The sequence below is a fragment of the Pecten maximus genome, chromosome 18, assembly GCF_902652985.1.
Source record: "Pecten maximus chromosome 18, xPecMax1.1, whole genome shotgun sequence".
NCBI classification, from domain to species: Eukaryota; Metazoa; Mollusca; class Bivalvia; order Pectinida; family Pectinidae; genus Pecten; species Pecten maximus.
The window spans coordinates 29,488,392-29,509,040 of record NC_047032.1 but is presented as its reverse complement, the minus strand read 5'-3'; the positions used below and the strand labels follow the sequence as shown (position 1 = coordinate 29,509,040).

At 34.4% G+C, this 20,649-nt stretch overlaps 1 protein-coding gene across 1 annotated transcript; it reads right to left on the bottom strand.

Annotated features, from left to right (window-relative positions):
* Positions 1-801: 801 nt before the first annotated feature.
* Positions 802-19,544, bottom strand: LOC117316896. Its single transcript, XM_033871679.1, has 3 exons — positions 19,163-19,544; positions 2,891-3,143; positions 802-2,516 (listed from the first exon to the last, which is right to left on the bottom strand). The coding sequence occupies exons 1-3, from the start codon at positions 19,220-19,222 to the stop codon at positions 2,056-2,058; spliced, it is 774 nt and encodes a 257-aa protein (XP_033727570.1). The 5' UTR covers positions 19,223-19,544; the 3' UTR covers positions 802-2,055.
* Between the last annotated feature and the right edge of the window lie 1,105 nt (positions 19,545-20,649).

Here is a 20,649-nt window from a genome sequence, read left to right as displayed (position 1 = left end):
CTGTTGTAAACTATTCCCCATGGATATACGTCTAAGGCATGTCTGATCCACCATCATCCAGCCGACCCCCAAGTGTTGCACAGAATTTTTGCAAGGTCATAATACTACAATTTACCTAGACACGTAATGCTGAAGGTCCGTGCAGAATTGTGGAGATTCTTATCATCGTTAACATTCAATATGAAATTAATTGAATTTTATGATACTTGCTTTCACTCACTAGAAAATGGCCCCTTGTTAACCCATCAAATAGTCAGCATACACCTTGTTACATTGAGGAAGGCGAATTCCGCAGACAACGATTAAAATAAGAACTGATCATGGTCAAAAGCTTAACGAGCTGTTAAAAGTGAAAAATAAAACAATATTTCCATATAAGATATAGTGATAGATATGTGAGTTTCTTCGAATTGACGGGACAGTGAACTGACGAATGAAACATTATATATACTACTTTATCGTAGAACGATTTTGAGACCGTATTCGGTTTATTCCCATGGGAAACATATTAAATACATCTAAATGTTTATCAATTTTCGTTACAGATACAGTCTAAGATGTGACGGCATTAACTATTAAACTATCACTTACGAATCTCCTGGCTGCATGTTGAAGTTAGATCGAGCCTTCTTTGAAACTACCAACTCCATGGTGACGTATTAGGGGACTTCTGTCCGGAAATTTATCCTGGTTCGGAATTCTGTTCTGATCAATGATACACATGAAATGTATTCCACGATGTGTTAACGCCGGATAAGCGACGAGTCACGCTACCAGGAAAAAAACGGACTAAATATGTAGACAGGTATATCGTTGTTTTAATTTGAATATGAATAGGGATACAAAAAAGTACACTAAACATCAAATTTACATCTATATAGTTGCATCCGACTGTATCAGGAGACAGCAAGGCAAAATCGTAGATAGTGTACATTGTAGAAAGATTTTTGTAAATGTTTGTGATGTATAGATTGGATCATCGATTTAATGAATTTCTGACGACATTCAGTATTTTTATGAATATACACCTAAATCATTTACAGAGGGATATGAGAATGTGTTAGCTTATAATGTTTAGAGCGACTATTATACGTATATTAACCAGCATTGTGTATATACTACATATACACATAGAAACACATAGAAAATGTCAAATAATGATATAACATTTAATGCCAACTTTCAGGTATAGGATCACACATCCCCTACATCAGACTGAAATATAATCAATTTAATTAACAGTAACACGAGGGTGTTGTCTTAGTACAGTTAATATCTATATTGCTACACATACATGTGTTTAATATTTTTCTTAATCCAGTTATTGTCAGGCAACAGCTGGGTATATCAACGTAGGTATCACATATTGAAATCATAATGCTAAATATCAAAAATGAAAATGAAAAGACAATACTCAAATACTCTACATTCTAGTGTAAAACCATTGATTTCATTCCGATACTCGATATTTCAGTATAAAACCAGACTTTTAATTCCACTCCGATGATAACTAGTGTTACCTCACTTCAGTGTTTGTCTCCGTTATAGAACAAGTGTTACATCACTTCAGTGTTTGTCTCCGTTATAGAACTAGTGTTACCTCACTTCAGTGTTTGTCTCCGTTATAGAACTAGTGTTACCTCACTTCAGTGTTTGTCTCCGTTATAGAACTAGTGTTACCTCACTTCAGTATCCATTCTGTCGCCTGTGAAAATTTCATCCATGTACATTTTCTGTAACTTTGTCAAATGTCAGGTTTTTACATACGACAAAACGGTTCTCTGATTTTCAATTACAGCATTATAACATTTTATAACACTTGTTGATATCCCGGAGTCAGCTGGGCAATTTCTAATCGCCTTTTTCGTGTTCCCTTCAGTGTATGTACATTGTATATGGTAATAACAATAGATTGAATAGCGAGTTTTGTGGCAATAAGTTTGATAACACTGTTAGTTTTTTCCACTTTTTTTTTGCATTTGTAGGTAATAACTGGATGTTTTTTGATGCATTTTTATGACAATCAGTGTATACGATGTCGATGGTTTAGAATATTTAAGCAATCTGCTGAACAGGAGCGACGGAGCATCCGGAAGAATACGAGCCACAGGATAATGAACCTCCAACTGCCGCCCTGAGACAGCTAAAACAAAACACGTGACCACAGGAACATGTCATAGTTTTACAACCTTTTCTGTGTTCTATAAACTGAAAGCACTTCGGGCATGCGCGTATATTTGGAACATTCGGAATATTACTGTAACCCATGGTTACTCTTCCGCAGTTTCGTAAAAGGTCATTTGTTGCCCCTTTGTCAACAGGCTGTCTTCCTTCCAAAGATATGATGCTTGTGATCTCGTCAATTCGATGTTTGAAGAATATCCTTTCATCATCAGACAAACCAGCCTTGTGGATGATTTCCTCTAGTGACCACACAGTTTGGCATAGTATGCATCTAAATGTCGCATTGCTGTCTTTGAGTGTGGTGAGACAAAAACGATAAATGTTTTCTGGTGCTGAAAAAAAAATACACTCATTTACAATAATATATTTCGGAAGCATTTGTACAGTATTAATGTAGTGTAGTGCCGAACTTCACATTAGAGGCAGTACATGGGATAAAAAGAGGATCGTACATTATTCGCTATACCATGTGAGATTTTAAAAAAAGGGATTAAATAATTTGATATGCACAAGTCTAGTCGACAGGCATATTGCATTACCATATATGACGTAGCAACAAGTGTAAGATACTGTTTTTCACATTATATAATAAAATGGTAAGAATATACGTGTAAAGTCTGGAATAAAATTAATTTCTATATAAGACAGACGAATTTCTACTAGGGTGATTGAAACACATAGTTGTGAGAGAAAGATAATTCCTTACTAGCGGCGTGACCACAAGACATCCCGACACGCGCTCCGTCTGCCATGCAACCCTCGAACATGTCAGGTGACCGACTTTCCCAGAAGCCATTTATGGGTCTTTCTTTAGGATGAATAATAAACGCCATCTCGTTCTGTGACGTCATATCCTCTTCGCTCTCCACGATAAATGGACCCCTCACAATGTCGATACGGTCGAACGTCACTGAGGCCAGGTTAGCAAGGAAACGCTTGATTTCTATATATGATTTATTCTGTAATGAGAAAGAAAAATGTTATAAATACATCATAGACACTACCGTGTACCCGATATAGAGGGGACATACCAAGATGGCGGCCGGAACAGATCAACAAAGGTAGGTGTCTGCTGTCAATGCCCAGTTCTCCTTATTACCAAGCCTTTGTTGGTTATATTGTAATATAAGTAATTCAGGAGATTACTCTCAAATACACTCGTGTAGAGTTTAGATGCACAAACTGCAAGAAATTCGTCGCGTATTTGCAATTTCAAGTTAAAGTTCATCGTACTTTCGTATTTGAAGCGCACATGCTTCATTTAATTGTATTGTTTCTGAACCTTATCGAGCTGCTTTGTTATAAATAGCGTAACACATGTTGGGTATGGGCTGTGGTAAAGATTTCTGTGTGTCAGTAATTTATTAGTAATTGACAAAATAAGAAAACGACATGGCAGCGGTTAGAACTCGTTTTTCTGTTTTCTTCTAATAAATCGGCGGCGGCGAACCAAACACAAGGGTAGGGAGGGGATTTTTTTTTGGCGATATAAACTATAATGTAATACTACCTTTTCGATTATAACTACTATAACTGTATATAATATGATTCAATGGAATAAGCTATTCAATACATGTACATTTATGTCAAATTCATAACCAATACAATAAATAGACTTCTTTGTTATTTACTTCTATGCAATTATTTAGAAATAATCAATAGAAAGTTTCTGTTTTGCCATGTGTTCCGTGACCTACACGATGTTAATTGAGGTAGTGACGTTGATATTAACCTACACGATGCTAATTGAGATATTGACGTTGAATTGACCTACAAGATGCTAATTGAGATATTGACGTTGATATTGACATACAAGATGCTAATTGAGATATTGACGTTGAATTGACATACAAGATGATAATTGAGATATTGACGTTGATATTGACATACAAGATGCTAATTGAGATATTGACGTTGAATTGACATACAAGATGATAATTGAGATATTGACGTTGATATTGACATACAAGATGCTAATTGAGATATTGACGTTGAATTGACCTACAAGATGCTAATTGAGATATTGGCTTTGATATTGACATACAAGATGCTAATTGAGATATTGACGTTGAAATGACCTACAAGATGCTAATTGAGATATTGACTTTGATATTGACATACAAGATGCTAATTGAGATATTGACGTTGAAATGACCTACAAGATGCTAATTGAGATATTGACGTTGAATTGACTAACAAGATGCTTATTGAGATATTGACGTTGAAATGACCTACAAGATGCTAATTGAGATATTGACGTTGAATTGACTAACAAGATGCTTATTGAGATATTGACAATGTGAAAGGTTTATAATATCTTTACCTCAGTTAAGTATCTAGCGAAACTTGTAATAGCATGCCAGTACTTAATTAATTCACCATTCAGAAATAAATCACATGAAAATCCTGAATTTTGTCAAAAACAATTATTAAATTTTCGGCACTTTTTATTGTTTATTTTTGGAAGCAAATGCACGCATTTTGGTAAGAATATTACTAATGCGATGATCTTGAGCTTGTACATATACTTTTTTACTAGACTGACCACCAGACCCTCAGCTTTTGTTTGTTCAGAATTGCCAAGCTATATTATAATACTAGATTAACTGCCCCTAGTTTGAAACTTAGAATCAGACTTATCCTAGGGACCGAACTCGTAACACTCAATTTTATTTATAAGTTTAGGGCGCTAGTCTAACTACTTTCTGTACACACAATATGATATGTTAAATATGTAATAGATACATAATGGGTACGAGTGATGTATCGGATATATCACACGAGTGCGTATATATGCGATACGTCACGAGTACCCATTTTGTATCTGTTTTATCCAATGACAGCCGAGGTTTTGTCACCCACTTGCCTAGGGGTGGAGCTATAAAATTGATCAGAACCTGTCACTGTGATATGTTTCCCGCCAATTTCTGACACGTTTTGTTTTCTGTCACAGTAGCCCATTCATTTCTAGTGAGACTGTCAACCATGACGGATCAGGTACTGATCACTGATGTCGATGTGTTCACTGACCTCGACGATATAACATTATCACAGGCCGTAGACAAGTATGAGTATGAACTGGAAGATAGTGACACGGCAGCTACTGACATTGGAATATTTGATACCAAGGAATTAACTCAACCAATTAGTGTAAATAAACTGAATGGTAATGTATAAAACATGTGAAAGGCTGCAGGATTCGAGGGAAATTACACAAACGGTAACCGCTCCGGAAAGAGGACTTGCGCTACTTCCCTTTACCAAGCAGGTAAGTCTAAAATCATATCGTTTGAACAAACTGTGAAATGAAATATTTTTCGTAAATTTCGACGTTCATAATGTCACAAAATCCTTTCAAAATCTGTGAAATTATTAAATACATCGATGAATCGGTTAATCGGTATTTTTAGCCACGCGTCCTGTTATCATTTTCATCACTATTTTGTTTATGATAGGATTTTTGTGCAACGTAAGTATATTGTTACATTTGGCGTTATCTGTATAACCATTTTTTTAAATGACTGAAATTTTATAATATGTATCATGTAATGTATGCGTTTTTTTACTGATCTGTTAAAATATAATATATATTCTACTTAATAAAATATGAACAGGGTTTTATATTCTGTTTGGTCAGGTTTTGATGAACAACTCATTATGGACAGAACGGTACATCGCAGCAGGGCTGTACGTGCATACAAGGTGAAGAAAGAAGACAGAACATTTTTAAACGGCACTCGTATTTCATTAAATTTTGTTTGAAATGCATTTCCTGTCTTTGTTCGATCATTTGTCACGCCTACATTTGAAATTGGCCCCGCCTCAAGACTGAGGCATGGACCAATCAGAAATGCCATGTGATATTTCAGATATCACATATGTGATATTTGAAATATCACATAGTATGCAATATATCGACAACAAAAGATCAAAGAAAAACCGAGGGGTCATTGGATAAATAGTATAATCAGTTCACATGCAGTGAGCAAAAAAGATATATTTATGTTCATGTTTCCATATTCCATGTACATTGTATACTGTTATCCATCAAAACTAACAATGTAAACAACAGAAATTACTTTTTGCGAGTCTAAAAACGAAAAAAGAAAACTTGTGCCAAGTCTGAGTCTCATTATCTTCAATATCCGTATACCAATTAACTGTGCATCATAAGACTTTTGAAGATCACATTAATAAATAAAAAATGTTTATCAGTCTGTTTGTCCTCAGATTAAACTGAATGAAGAAATGTACATGTTTATGTGTGTGTATAGACAGTCTGCACAAGTCTGTAATGTAAATATGTGAAAAATTATACGTTATCTTTGTGTCAATTTTGTTTTCTCACTGACATTAAAATTACTACATGTACATGTAAAAGATGTAGAATGGAACATATTATTTCTATGTCCCAAGTTGGTATACCAAATGTACATATGTGTTACATACATATGTTTGTAGTAATCACTGTATAAAATATAATTTAAAATTATATGTAATACAACTGTATTTATTTTGATTATTCTAACCTGCTTAATGAATACAAACTGCAGTATGAGTATATCATTACAATGTATATAGCATATCCCCATTGACAATCTGTCATATATATATATATTTTAAATCACTATACTAGAGTACGTGTATAACTGCATCATGTAATTAACTCCCATGTATATATACATTGTATAAGAGTGTATCATTTTGTTGATGACGTCGATATACATATTATATATATAATTATATATATCCATGTATATTACACGTTATTATATACCTGTACCATCATGTGCACGGTACATTGTACATATTTAATTACTCTACATAAATGTAAACTAAGGGTATGTGAATGATTACCCTGAATCCATGCATATCAATAAGTATACATATATGCACATATATATAGAGATGTCATGTTAAGGGTATCATGAGTGTCATTTATTTAGTCATTAAAATTCAAACTAATAGTACATATCATGAACTTGTATCCCCGTGTTTTCAAATATGCTGTATAAGGACATCTATGGCAAATTAAAAAATTTAAAATATGTTTCTTTCTTATCTTTTGTCCCACAAATTATCAGGAAATACATAATTAATGGAAAATGACCTTACAGGTAAGGCACTGAAAATTGGTATATCATGTTAATTAAACTTACAAACTATATAATCAGATGCAGTTGGAAGGCTATAATAAACAGACAGGAGTGACATGTTTCATGTGAAAAAACGGAAGTACATTTATAGTACATGATTGAAGAGCAATTGTAAAATGGCGGATTACGAGACATGTTGAATTTTGCATCAGCAATTAAAAAATAAGAGCGATCGAAGCCTAAACACTCCGTATATAGTAAAAACAGATCATAGGCAGACTTGCCTGTGTGTGTAATTTTACATCGGCGCTTAATTTATTACACACACACTTACAACATATCGGATGACATCCATGTAAACAATCTTGTCAAGGATGATGGGCGACACGGCGTAGGAATATTCCAAGTGAAAGTAGGTAAAATAATCTTTTACATGATTTTAAGCATTAAATTTGTATCCGTTTTATTGGTCTACAACAATTTGAATCGTTATACAATAAGTGTGTGTTTAGTTTGGTTGACGAACATTTATATTTTTTGCTGTATGCTCAGTCCTTTTTTTATGCGTAACAATATCCGTTTTGTGTACAGGATAGCAGTCATTCGGTCCCGGTAGTTGCCATTGCTTCGAAGTTCACCTAGTTTTCATTGAGTTTGTAAGTATTATATCGTTGATCATTTATTTGTTATACGCTATCCTTTAGCTTAATTTCATATCAACAGATAGACAATCGTCCGGTTTTCCGATCTTTCAATATATAGGTTAAATTTGTGAAATATTGTAAGAGTGTGAACACAACTTACTTAGTTTCCACGATTCGGGGAACTTCGTCTACGAAGGTAAGATGCTTTTTTATCATAATTATTTTTGGAATACACAGGCACTGGAACAAATTAAATGTTTATATATGAAAATAGGTGAGTATAGAATATATTTTTATGCACGTTTTGTTGTAATTATTTGCATGACACACGTCACAAAAAATTATGGAGGCACACAGAGGTAGTGCGAGATGTTTTTCGTACGCGTGTTACAACTATGTAATTAGCCATGGCTAACAAGTCAATATCAAAAAAGAAAAGATTTGGACTTCCAGGAGGATCCAAGGGTGCACAAAGGAAGGTTTTATATGGTTTACGAAAGCAAACATACAAAGTGAAGGTCAATACCAAATCAAATTTATCAGTCATATTAAAGGTGTTCAGAAATTCTGCGTAAATACAAAATAGCCAAAAATGTTACACCACACAGAACCCGGACACCATGTGAGAGTAGTTTGAAGTTCAAATTTACCAGAGTTTCTAATGTTGCAAATGAAGGATATAGACTCATCAATTTGCAAATGTTGTAAAATCACATTGCTGACATCACAAAACACACTGTTCTATGCCAAGAAGCTGGCAGATTAGTATCCCAAGATGTATCTCCCATTCGTTTAGTCAAAGAGATTGCTACATTTGGCCTTGCAAGCCAAATATTGGTGGAATGTCAGGGATGTAAAAAGAAATTTGATTTCAAAACTAGCCCCGTGTTACACACCCCAACCAGTCACCATTATGACATTAATATGAGAGCTGTGTGGGCCAACATGGGAACTGGTGGAGGTTTGTCTAGGCTCAATGAGATGATGGGTACCCTTGATAGTCCAGGAATGACACAGAAGACTTTCAGTAAACTTGAGCAAGAAATTGGAGATATGTGGCAGAATGTGGCCATCCAAGACTTGTTAGAGGCCGGAGCAGAAGAAAGGCGGATTGCGATGGAAAAGGGCCATTATAGCAATGGGATACCGTGCATTACTGTCATATGTGATGGCGGGTGGAGTAAAAGGACACATAAGCACACATACAATGCTATGGGAGGTTGTGCCGTTATAATTGGGGCAGAGACCGGTAAACTGTTGTATTTAGGTGTTAGGAACAAGCATTGTTCTATTTGCAGTATGGCATCCACATCCAATACCGTTCCAAAACCTCATCGGTGTTTCAGAAATTGGACTGAATCCTCACAAGCCATGGAGTCTGATATGATTCTGGAAGGTTTTATGAAAGCTGAAAGCTTGCACGGGGTCAGATACACCAAGGTAATAGCAGATGGTGATAGTTCTGTTTTTCAAAAACTTCAAGAAAATGTGCTGGTTTGGGGTAAAGACATTACTAAATTAGAATGTGCTAATCATATCTGTAAATGTCTGCGTTCAAATCTTGAAAAACTGGTTGATGAAAACCCCCAATACAAAGGGAAAGACAAACTGACAAAACGTGTGAGAGTTTGTCTTACAAGTTCAGTCAGATGTGCCATCAGACTAAGGTCAAATGACAATACAATGAGCCACAATCAGAAAGTGAAGCTATTGAAGCATGACATTATTAATTCAGTACACCATATCTTTGGGGATCACTCAAATTGTACTGATTTTTGTAATTCCAAAAATCCAACTTCATGTCTTACTTCTACGTCTTCTACTTCAACCGCGCCTTCATCTTCAACTGCGCCTTCAAATTCGCCTTCAACTTCAGCTGCACCTTTATCTCCATCTCCATCTTCAAATTCATCTTCATCACCATCTGATGTATTGGAAACTACCAAAATTTTGCAGGAGCTGTCAGATATATGGCATGACACTACATCCTTGGAAGCAGAGGAAGAGTCGCGTGGTGACGTGCCCTATTCATCATTCCTTGACAAATTAATGTTGCATGACATTTCTCGTCTGCTTAACAGAATAGCTGCCAAGAGTAGTCAACTGATAGGAAATTTTACTACCAACCTTGCGGAATCCTTCATGTCCATTCGAGCGAAGTTTGATGGTGGAAAATACGTCAACAGATGTAATAGGGGATCATGGAATACCAGATGTTTTGGAGGGTGTTTAAGGAAAAACTTCGGTCCACAGTGGTCTCCTATTGTATGGGAAAAGTGCACAACCTCCAAACCAGGAATCACTTCAAAAGAGTGTACCAAAGTAGGGAGAATGCTTTGAATTCAACTAAAAGATCCAAAGAAAAACCAGAAAATAAAGCAAAGAGATATAAAAGAAAATATGAAAATGGCAAGCAATCGTCATCAAAAAGGGCCAAAAGAGAATATGGACCAGATGTCCTTGAATGTGTATCCGATATTACGCAAGAAGAACTTCACAATAAAGTGTACGGATTATTTCCAGAAACATGTAGATTTGCCGCTCCAATAGATAGCTCTTATTGAGAAAGAAACCAAATCGCAATCAGAATCACAAGTCAGGAAATCCGAACGAAGTAAAAGGATCACATCGTCCAACTTCGGTTTGATTACGAAGAAAGACCCCACTAAACCGGTTACTAAAGCTGTGGAAAGGCTTGTTCATGGGCAACCATTTAGTAATTGTCACACCAGACGCGGAATTCGAGAAGAAGGAATTACCATATTGGAATATAAGAATTGCATGAAAACAAGCCATAACAAAATTGTAACCCATGAACCAGTAGGGTTAGTAATCAGTAAGGAACACCCATATTTAGCAACCAGTCCAGATGGAAAAGTTACAGAGAAAAATGGTGAGACTGGATTGATTGAGATCAAAAACTTGCTTCATCAAAAGCCAATAAATCTAAATGAAGCAAGTAAGGAAATGAAATCATTTTGCTTAGAGACTGTGAATTCAAAACTTACCTTAAAAGAAAACCACAACTACTACTACCAGATACAGGGACAAATGAATATAGCAAACTACTCTTGGGTAGATTTTGTTGTACGCACGACAAATCCATACCAACTTCACGTGGAAAGGATTTACGTCGACAAACAATTATGGACCAATACAATGGTGCCAAAACTGAAAAGTTTTTACTTTAAAGCCATATTACCAGAATTGGCATCTCCAAGGCATACAACTAATACAGGAATTAGAGAACCTGGACTATGGGTAGGTTTATTAGTCATTATAGCTACCGATAGAAAACTTTATAAACTGTTTGTTATCATATTTATGAAACTCTTGTTACTTAATTTACAAAGTCGAAAAAACACTTAGCTAAATGTCCATCTTTTGAAAGTTTGTAAATTAATTTCATCAAGTTTGATAAATATGGTAACCAACAACCACTTGTCAATGGAACCTGTATACTATACCAGTATCATTTATTAAGGTAAGGTAAGCTACACATTTTCATATTCATGAATGAAAAACAAAATAATTTGGCATTGGATATATTTCTCATAATTATGGGGAACAGAAAAGAATTTCAGACAAGAGTAGAAATTCATAGGTAAGGTAAGTGTACTTATTTTTGTTTTAAATTGATACAATGCAAGTCTGTCATGAAAATGTAACAAGATTGATTGCAACAAATTTATGATGATAATTTTCAGTATAATATAATATATATTGACTTTTTTTACAGTTTGAAAAGAAAGAAACTATCAAGAGCAAAGGAGGAAAACACAGACGGCCAACAAGACAAAAAAAGACATGCGACAGAAGTGACAAGCATTCCCCAGTAAGTCCTGGTCCTTCCTCTTCCAACAGCAGTACAAGGTTTCGTATTAAACATTTATGTATTTATAAGTATTTCAACACTGCACATTTACATATTGTTTAATAGAATGTGGCATGTTTATGTGGCATTTACCTGAGTTATCATAATTATCATAATTTTAATGTTAATTATTTTTTTTATTCAGACAAAGACGTAATACCAAGGTGAAGACATGCGACAGAAGTGAGAAGCATTCCCCAGCAAGTCCTGGTCCTTCCTCTTCCAACAGCAGTGCAAGGTACAACACGTTTTCGTATTAAACATTTATGTATTTATAAGTATTTCAACACTGCACATTTACATATTGTTTAATAGAATGTGGCATGTTTATGTGGCATTTACCTGAGTTATCATAATTATCATAATTTTAATTTTAATTATTTTTTTTATTCAGACAAAGACGTAATACCAAGGTGAAGACATGCGACAGAAGTGAGAAGCATTCCCCAGCAAGTCCTGGTCCTTCCTCTTCCAACAGCAGTGCAAGGTACAACACGTTTTCATATTAAACATTTATGTAGTTTTAAGTATTTCAACACTGCACATTTACATATTGTTTAATAGAATGTGGCATGTTTATGTGGCATTTACCTGAGTTATCATAATTATCATAATTTTAATGTTAATTATTTTTTTTATTCAGACAAAGACGTAATACCAAGGTGAAGACATGCGATAGAAGTGAAAAGCATTCCCCAGCAAGTCCTGGTCCTTCCTCTTCCAACAGCAGTGCAAGGTTTCGTATTAAACATTTATGTATTTTTAAGTATTTCAACACTGCACATTTAAATCTTGTTTAACAGAATGTGGCATGTTTATGTGCCCTTTAACAGAGTTATCATAATTATCATTTAATTATTTTTTTATTCAGACAAAGACGTAATACCAACGTGAAGTTCGTAGGGCGAACTATCTTACATGAGTGGGTGGTTGATGATAGTGGCACTAAAAAGTGGTATACTGGAAGCGTGACGGATGTGTTGAAAGGAAAAGACGGCGCAAAGAATGCAGTGTATGAGGTGTTATACGAGGGGGAGGAGGAAGCTTATGAAGTAGACAACCTTTATGGTGACTTCATGGCTTCAGCAGTGAAATTCATTGATTTATAAGTAATAAATCAATGAATGTAAAGGTACAAATATAAGCAAGATTTAAAATTGACACACATATTTAAAAAACACACCTTATACATGATAATTGTGATGTTTATGTTTCAATTTTAAACTATTGTATTGTCAATTATGTGGACATTATTACATAGTACATGTATTAAAGAAATGGTTAAGTATGATATTACAATAGTGAAGAAATATACCAGAAATATGATAATAAGTATAAGAAAAATTTTGCAATAGGATAACACAAGAGGTTATGGCTAAATTGGTCTTCTTGTAAAATATATTTTATATCAATAATCAATTTATATCAATCGTGACTCTCCATACTTATTTTTAAAAAAAAGTAGTTCATAAGAGTTATTTCCCTTCAATTAAAGTAAATGTCTACTTGGAAACAATGTGGTTACCTAAATTGATACCGTTTTATAATTGTTTCTTGTTATTTGAATATTTTATATAGCCTTATGGTTTTAATAGCCTCTGAAATATAATATCAACTTTTTTATTTTCACAGTTCCAACACTTTACAATTTCGTATGCTTCAATCCTATTCAAGACACAAAAAGTAAGTATTTTCAATTTCCCACCATATTTTTTACTATTTCATTTAATATTTGTGTACAGCTTCAATTAACAATCGTTTTGATATATAAAATGTGTATGTTATATAATCATGCAACAAATTATCATTTTTTAAAACTTTCAATGTTACACCACTACCTATTACCCTTAAGAAAGAAACTTGTACGTACATCAAACATTATTTTATTATTACCATATCGTAAGAGTACAAAATATTATGTAACATACTACTCAACTTACCGTAAACAAGTGAATTATAAAATCCTATCACTTCTATATAATCCATAGCAAATATTTGTGTGCAAATATATATAATTTGTGGCTGTATGTTATGCCATGCTACAAAAGTCAAGATACATGTATATACGGTACACTATTATTAACACGATATCAACATCGTGTTTTGCGTGCGCAATTGTTTTCGGCTTGAATTATTTTACACGGGCTGACCGTTCTTTCTATTTTTCCTATATAATAACATGGCTCTAATTTAGAAGTACGAATTATTTCGATCAGCTAAGTCTATATGCAAGCGATCGGGTAAATACTTGTTGAGTCCACCGTTGCTTTTGACATATTTCTTATTGCTGTCCAGTTGTTTATATCCCTATCAAGTCGATACAACTATTATGCTTATCTACTCCCTATATTTATGGATTGTTTTGATTTTTTATTGTGTGCAACAAGTAACTATGAAGTTTTAGATGTATTATGTTTCGTTATTCGAAGATCCTGTGATAATTTCAAGCGTCTCAGGCACATTGATGAGTCATTATCACTTCCGCTCCCGTTATTGTAGTATCGTGTTTATTATGTGTTTTGAGAGTGTGTGTGAAAGATGTGCTGTCCCACATGTGTTTTTGTTCCTTTCCATTGGTGCTCAGTGATTATTCATATGTCTTGTCTGAAGAAGCCTCCTGTAGCTGTATGATCGACCGAAACCACCATTTCCGACCTTTTCTGATCACCGACAATGGGTGGACCTAGAACAGATGCCTGGGTGCACGTGGTAACGGTTGATCATTTATATTTCCTCAAACGATTTCTTTTCAGGGAATTTTGTCATAGCTTGTACTATTCTTACCTACAACTACGATGTTTCTTTACTAATATATCATATTTTCTTGTTTCACATTTCTTAGTCTTATCATGTTGTCATGACATTGAGAGTAACCCTGGTCCCATAGCAAATCTAAACTTGGTTCACGTTAATGTCCGTTCTCTTAGAAACAAAATCTCACTTATAGAAGCTGAATTAGAAAATAACGATATTATATGCATCACTGAAACTCACTTACATCCCCAAATACCTGATCATGACATTCAATTACAACATTTTAATCCTATTCCTCTAAGAAAAGACAGAACTACTGGCCCGGGGGGGGGGGGGGGGGGGGGGGGGGGGTTATAATTTATCATAAAGATACAGTTGTAACAAAAAGAAGATTTGAATTAGAAAGAGATGACGTTGAATTGATTTGGTTAGAGGTATTGTTAAATATTCATAAATTTCTTCTCGGATGTATTTATAGACCAGAGAGCAACATTGAATATTGGACTAAACTAGACGATACACTAACCAGAGCCACTGATACATCATTAGATGTGGTACTAACAGGTGATATTAATATTGATATGTTAACTATACCACTTAATGAACATTTATCAAGACTCATAATAAAGCATAATTTAACTAGTCTTATTAAAGAACCTACTAGAATAACACCTGATAGTGCCACTTCTATTGATATTATATTCACTAATAATAATAACTTAATTAAAAGCACATATGTATCACCACCCTTCTGTAGTGACCATTCATCAGTTAATGCTCAAATTTCCTTTTCTGTGCACAAACAAGCAAGCTATAAGAAAACTATTTTAAAATATAATGAAGCTGATTTTGATAGTATGAATAATGTTCTCTGTAATATTGATTGGTTAGACTTGTCCTTAACTTTAGACTCTGATTCATTCAACTCTTTCATAATTAATTCAATCACCGAACAAGTCAATAGTTTCATTCCCACCAAAACTTTTACTTTACATCCAAATGATAAACCATGGATGAATAGCACTATACGACTAAAAATGAGACAACGTAATAGAATTCATAGAAAGGCAAAAGCAACTAATAATCCCCACTACTGGGAAAGATTTAGGACACTTAGGAATGAAGCTATTGACTTGATTCGGGAATCAAAGGCAAACTGTATTTTGAAACTTGAAAATAGTATAAATGAAAATCTGGTCCCCCCTGATAAATGGTGGAAAATTGCAAAATCTATCACTAACCTCACTAATAAACCATCTTCTATTCGAATTCCTCCTCTTGGACACCGAGACCAACTTATCCACCATCCTCTTGACAAGGCAGAAATCCTTAACAATCACTTTGCTAATATCTCTACCACCACACCTGGTCTCGAATTACCCCAAACAGCACAACCCTACACTCCCTACTCACTAACTAACATTCATATTACAGAACAAGATGTGTCTGACCAACTCAACACTCTTAATGTAAATAAACCCTCTGGTCCTGATGGTATAATCCCTAAAGTTGTTAAAAAATTGAGTAACTCCCTTGCACTACCCCTCTGTCTTTTATTTAATAAATCACTTAACACAGGAATATTACCAGTTAGCTGGAATCAGTCAAACATAAATGCTATATATAAAGGGAATGGTTCAACAAATGATATTTCTAACTATAGACCAATCTCAATAACCTCCTGTTTCAGTAAAATAATGGAAAAATTGTATTTAAATATCTCTATAACTACTTAACTGAAAACTCTATTATAACTAAGCATCAGTCTGGATTCATACCTGGTGATTCTACTGTCAATCAACTACTTTTTATCTATAATGAAATTGTTAGTAATATGGACCGGGGAAAAGAGCTTAGATTTATCTTTTGCGACATAAGTAAAGCTTTCGATAGAGTCTGGCATAAAGGTCTCCTGCATAAATTGAAAACATATTGAATTAATGGGAATCTGCTTTTATGGTTTGAAAATTATCTTTCTGATAGATTACAAAGAGTAGTCACTGAAGGCTATCATTCACAGTTTAAGGTAATAAATGCAGGAGTACCTCAGGGATCAGTTCTTGGACCATTCCTTTTCCTTCTTTATATAAATGATGTAACTGACAACATTACTACTAATATCAAATTATTTGCAGATGACACATCATTATATGTTATAATAGATGAAAATCCAGTACAAGCAGCACAAAGTCTAACTAATGATCTCTCTAACATTGGGGAATGGGCAGCCACGTGGGACATCAAATTTAACCCTAATAAAACCAAATCTGTAATTTTCTCTAGAAAACATAACAAAAATCACCCCTCAATAACATTCCAAGACAGCCCAATCATTGACACACCAGACCATAAACACTTGGGATTGACTTTTAAAGATGACGCATCCTGGAAATAACACATTTTAAATATTTATGAAAAAGCTTATAGTAGATTAAACATTCTCCGATACATTAAAACTAAAGTAAGCCGTAAAACACTAATCAAAATTTATATAGCATTTATTAGGCCAATTTTGGAATATGCAGACATAGTATGGGATAACTGCACTCAACAATCTGAGGAACTCCTAGAATCCGTCCAGTTAGAAGCAGCCAGAATCATAACAGGGCTAAGATCAGGGACTTCACACAATACACTTTATAATGAACTTGGTTGGGAAACTCTATCATCAAGAAGAAATAAACATAAACACATAATGATGTACAAAATAATGAATGGGCTGTCACCTGACTACTTACAGAATGTCCTAATTCCTTTTATTAACAATCAAAATAACAATCCTCACAATCTCAGACAAACAAGGCTCTTTAATCCACCAATCTGCAGGACTAACAACTATTTTGACAGTTTCTTTCCTCTAATGTGTCGCACTGCAAACACTGAAAATGATCTATTTAACTCCCCCTCTATTACAACCTTCAAACACAAACTAAACAACAATACTGTTACTGATAGTGAATCAGCTTTAATTTTTAAGTCTGATGGTGATAGAAGAGCAGATATTATCTTATGCCAACTTGATCTGTTTAACGACCACTTAACTAACAACCCTAATTGTACTTGTTCCTTTGAATATGAATCAGTTCATCATTATTTTCTTGAGTGTCCAAAATATATCGATCTTAGACGTACACTTTTAAATTCTGTCAATACTTATGAAAATCATGATCATACTGATGTAAATATCTTTCTCAGAGGTTGTCCTGGTTGTGATGGAGTTATAAACAAGCAGATACTTAAAGATGTATATTTATTTATTGGTAAATCCAGGCGTTTTAATCTTTACATGATCTAACTACATCAATATAGTCTTGACTTATATCTTTTAAAGTCCTATTCTTCATGTAATAATTAGGGTACTTTTTTTTTTCTTTTTTTTTTCATTTTGCACCTGTTCGCCCCGTGTTATATGACTAAGACATTGAATGTCTCTGGCTGAGCATGTTTGGTTTTGTCTAGATGTCTTTTGTCTGTCTTTGTTTTCTGTGTTTGTTTACCAGTCTGTCTTGTCTTGTTCTCACAGTGTAAATACATATATGCAAGCTATCATATTTATATATTGGTACCAGCTATTGGTAACACTACGTATACCCTGTGCATAATAGCACATGGACTTTTGGGTCAGTGTTTACTTTATGGCTTATAGTACATAATAAACTTCCTTGTATATTTATGTATATATGAAATATGAATATCATTATCTTTATGTGTCCTGGATGTGTGTGAAGTGTGGATGAATATTTATGTTATTCCTTTTAATTAAACACTGAGTTGCCTCCCTTTATTCATATAATAATGTATATATATGTTATAATTATATGTTCTTTCTTTTTTCTTTCCTTGTAATTTTTCATTTCAAATATACCGGTAAATATAAAATAATGAACATATATAATTGATATCTTTAAATTTCATAAAATTACATCGTCCATTTATCCTGCCATCTACATTATGGAGAGAATTTACATAGGCAAAGCCTGTTATTCAATCCAATTGACTATATTCCATCATTTTTGTCAATAAAATTTGTTGAAATGAAATGATCACATTGGAGCGACAACTAAGTTCAAAGCTAGTCAATTCAACGGTGTGATGACGGCGAGATTCGTTTGATGCTCCGTCATGTGGCGATGACAGAGCCTTCAATTATGTCATTACGTATTCCAGGAATGCAGAAAGCGAAAGTAAACGTAATCCCTAGAGTGTTGCGGATAGGGAGAGCTCTACATCCGTGTCCCCGACATGACCGTTCAGTAAAATGGTTCTATAAAACGGTAATTAGTTGATCCCATTCATGAACACGTCGTTATTAAACCTGTGTTAATGTCGGAAAATACTACTAGGGAAATTCCACCAGTAAATTGTTTGATATTAATGCCCATCCTATTGTTGACGTACTATTTTATCAAGCCACGAGTGACTGGTAACTTTACCTAAGCGTTATCTAAAACAATGGCAAACACGTCAGCAACAGTATCTCTATGTGGCTGACCCAGAACATCATCTGTGATTCACTGCCACCAAGAGAACATCAAAAGATAAAAAAAAATAGGACAAACACAACGACAACAACGAAGACGACGACGATGAGAATATTGAAGCTGTCTTACCTGTTCTACTGTAAAAACCTGCTGGTTTGAGATCCTTCGGAAAGTAAAATAGCTAGTCATCTTGAAACTTTAAATAAAACAAATTAAAATTACAAATGAATCAATATTCTCTGATATTATAAACCTGTCAATGACACACTTCTAAAATATACTTTTTACATACATATTACATGTTGATATACATAATACATAATGGAATTAGGGAAAAACTGAGAAAACATTCCCCAGACGTCATTTTATAGAAACGAAAATGATATGATATCTGCAGTCCTATATATAGCCCTGATATGAAAATAAAATAAAAGTACGCTAAGGAAGTTCCTACGAAGACTGCAAAACCTTCATTTATATTACTCGGATCATGTAGATGTCAACTACTAATTAGAACTTTACTTACCTATACCGGAACAATGTTTCCCAGTTTCCCGCTTTGAAATCCCCTCGAAAAGTATTTTTAGCACCTTGGGTTTACATTTATTAAAATCCAATGCCGAATAACCTGCACGCTTCTACTTTCACTTTCGATATGTGATGTGTGTTCATTGCCACAGCTCTATTTTCTCTTTCGATTGATAGTTAAATGATATACTTCAAACTCTAACACGTGATAAGCATAATATTCTCTGAAATCATCTGGTTGCGTATTTCTTTAATAAAGAATGGAGTGTAGTAAGGGGCGATAACTCGTTATCGTTCCTTACGGAACGTAATGATAGTATGAGCTAATTCGCGATTTTTGCCGGCTATTGTAGCGATTTGGGAGCGGAAAAAATGGCACATACAATTTTGATGGGCTTTTGAACCATTGTAAAACTCGGCTCGATCTAGGTCTGGATGTATCTGGTATCCCTGTGGAAATTCGTATTTATGAGATATTTTGGGTCAAACATGCCAAAATCGTCACTTTGACTAAGAGGTTCTGTTTAAATCGCCCTCAAAATTCAGAAAAAAATCCAGAGATATATACAATGCACATACAAAGAGATAAATGTTTCCTGAAGAAAACAGTCTGTTTAGTTTTTCGATATCTTTAGCAGAACGGTTACAAGATTGTTTTGAAAATGGCCTATTTTTTCGACCTTCTCAGTATTTTTCCATTCGACTGGGGTATTTTCCTGCCTGTTTTGATGACGCAAGACCGGGTGTTTCCTTTCCGTTTAGCACGGTAGAACAGATGGACCGGGTCTGCATACATAGTTATCAGCATTACATTCATTACGAATCAACTGGTTTTATATTTGTTTTGCGCGAGTCATCTTGATGATGTGTTTTAAAGCCTGCATTAACATCAACAGGTCCGTTAAAATTAACGTATGAAGTTTATATTTAATAGAAATTATTAACACACTTGGTTTGGTCGGCTTGACCGCATATATAAAGGACAACTATAGATATAACGCCATCCTGAACTCATCGGGTATTATCGCTGAAATGATTCTCCGAGGAGTTCCGGATGGAACAACACTGGGGACTTCACGCCGCTTACT

What these genes read in the sequence shown, in the direction of transcription:
- LOC117316896 (XM_033871679.1), bottom strand. Translation starts at nt 19,222, where the DNA reads ATGACTAGCTATTTTACTTTCCGAAGGATCTCAAACCAGCAGGTTTTT. An exon ending in AGGTTTTTACAGTAGAACAG is followed by an intron (nt 3,144 to 19,162) that starts GTAAGACAGCTT and finishes TTCTCATTACAG; the next exon opens with AATAAATCATATATAGAAAT. An exon ending in GTCTTGTGGTCACGCCGCTA is followed by an intron (nt 2,517 to 2,890) that starts GTAAGGAATTAT and finishes TTTTTTTTTCAG; the next exon opens with CACCAGAAAACATTTATCGT.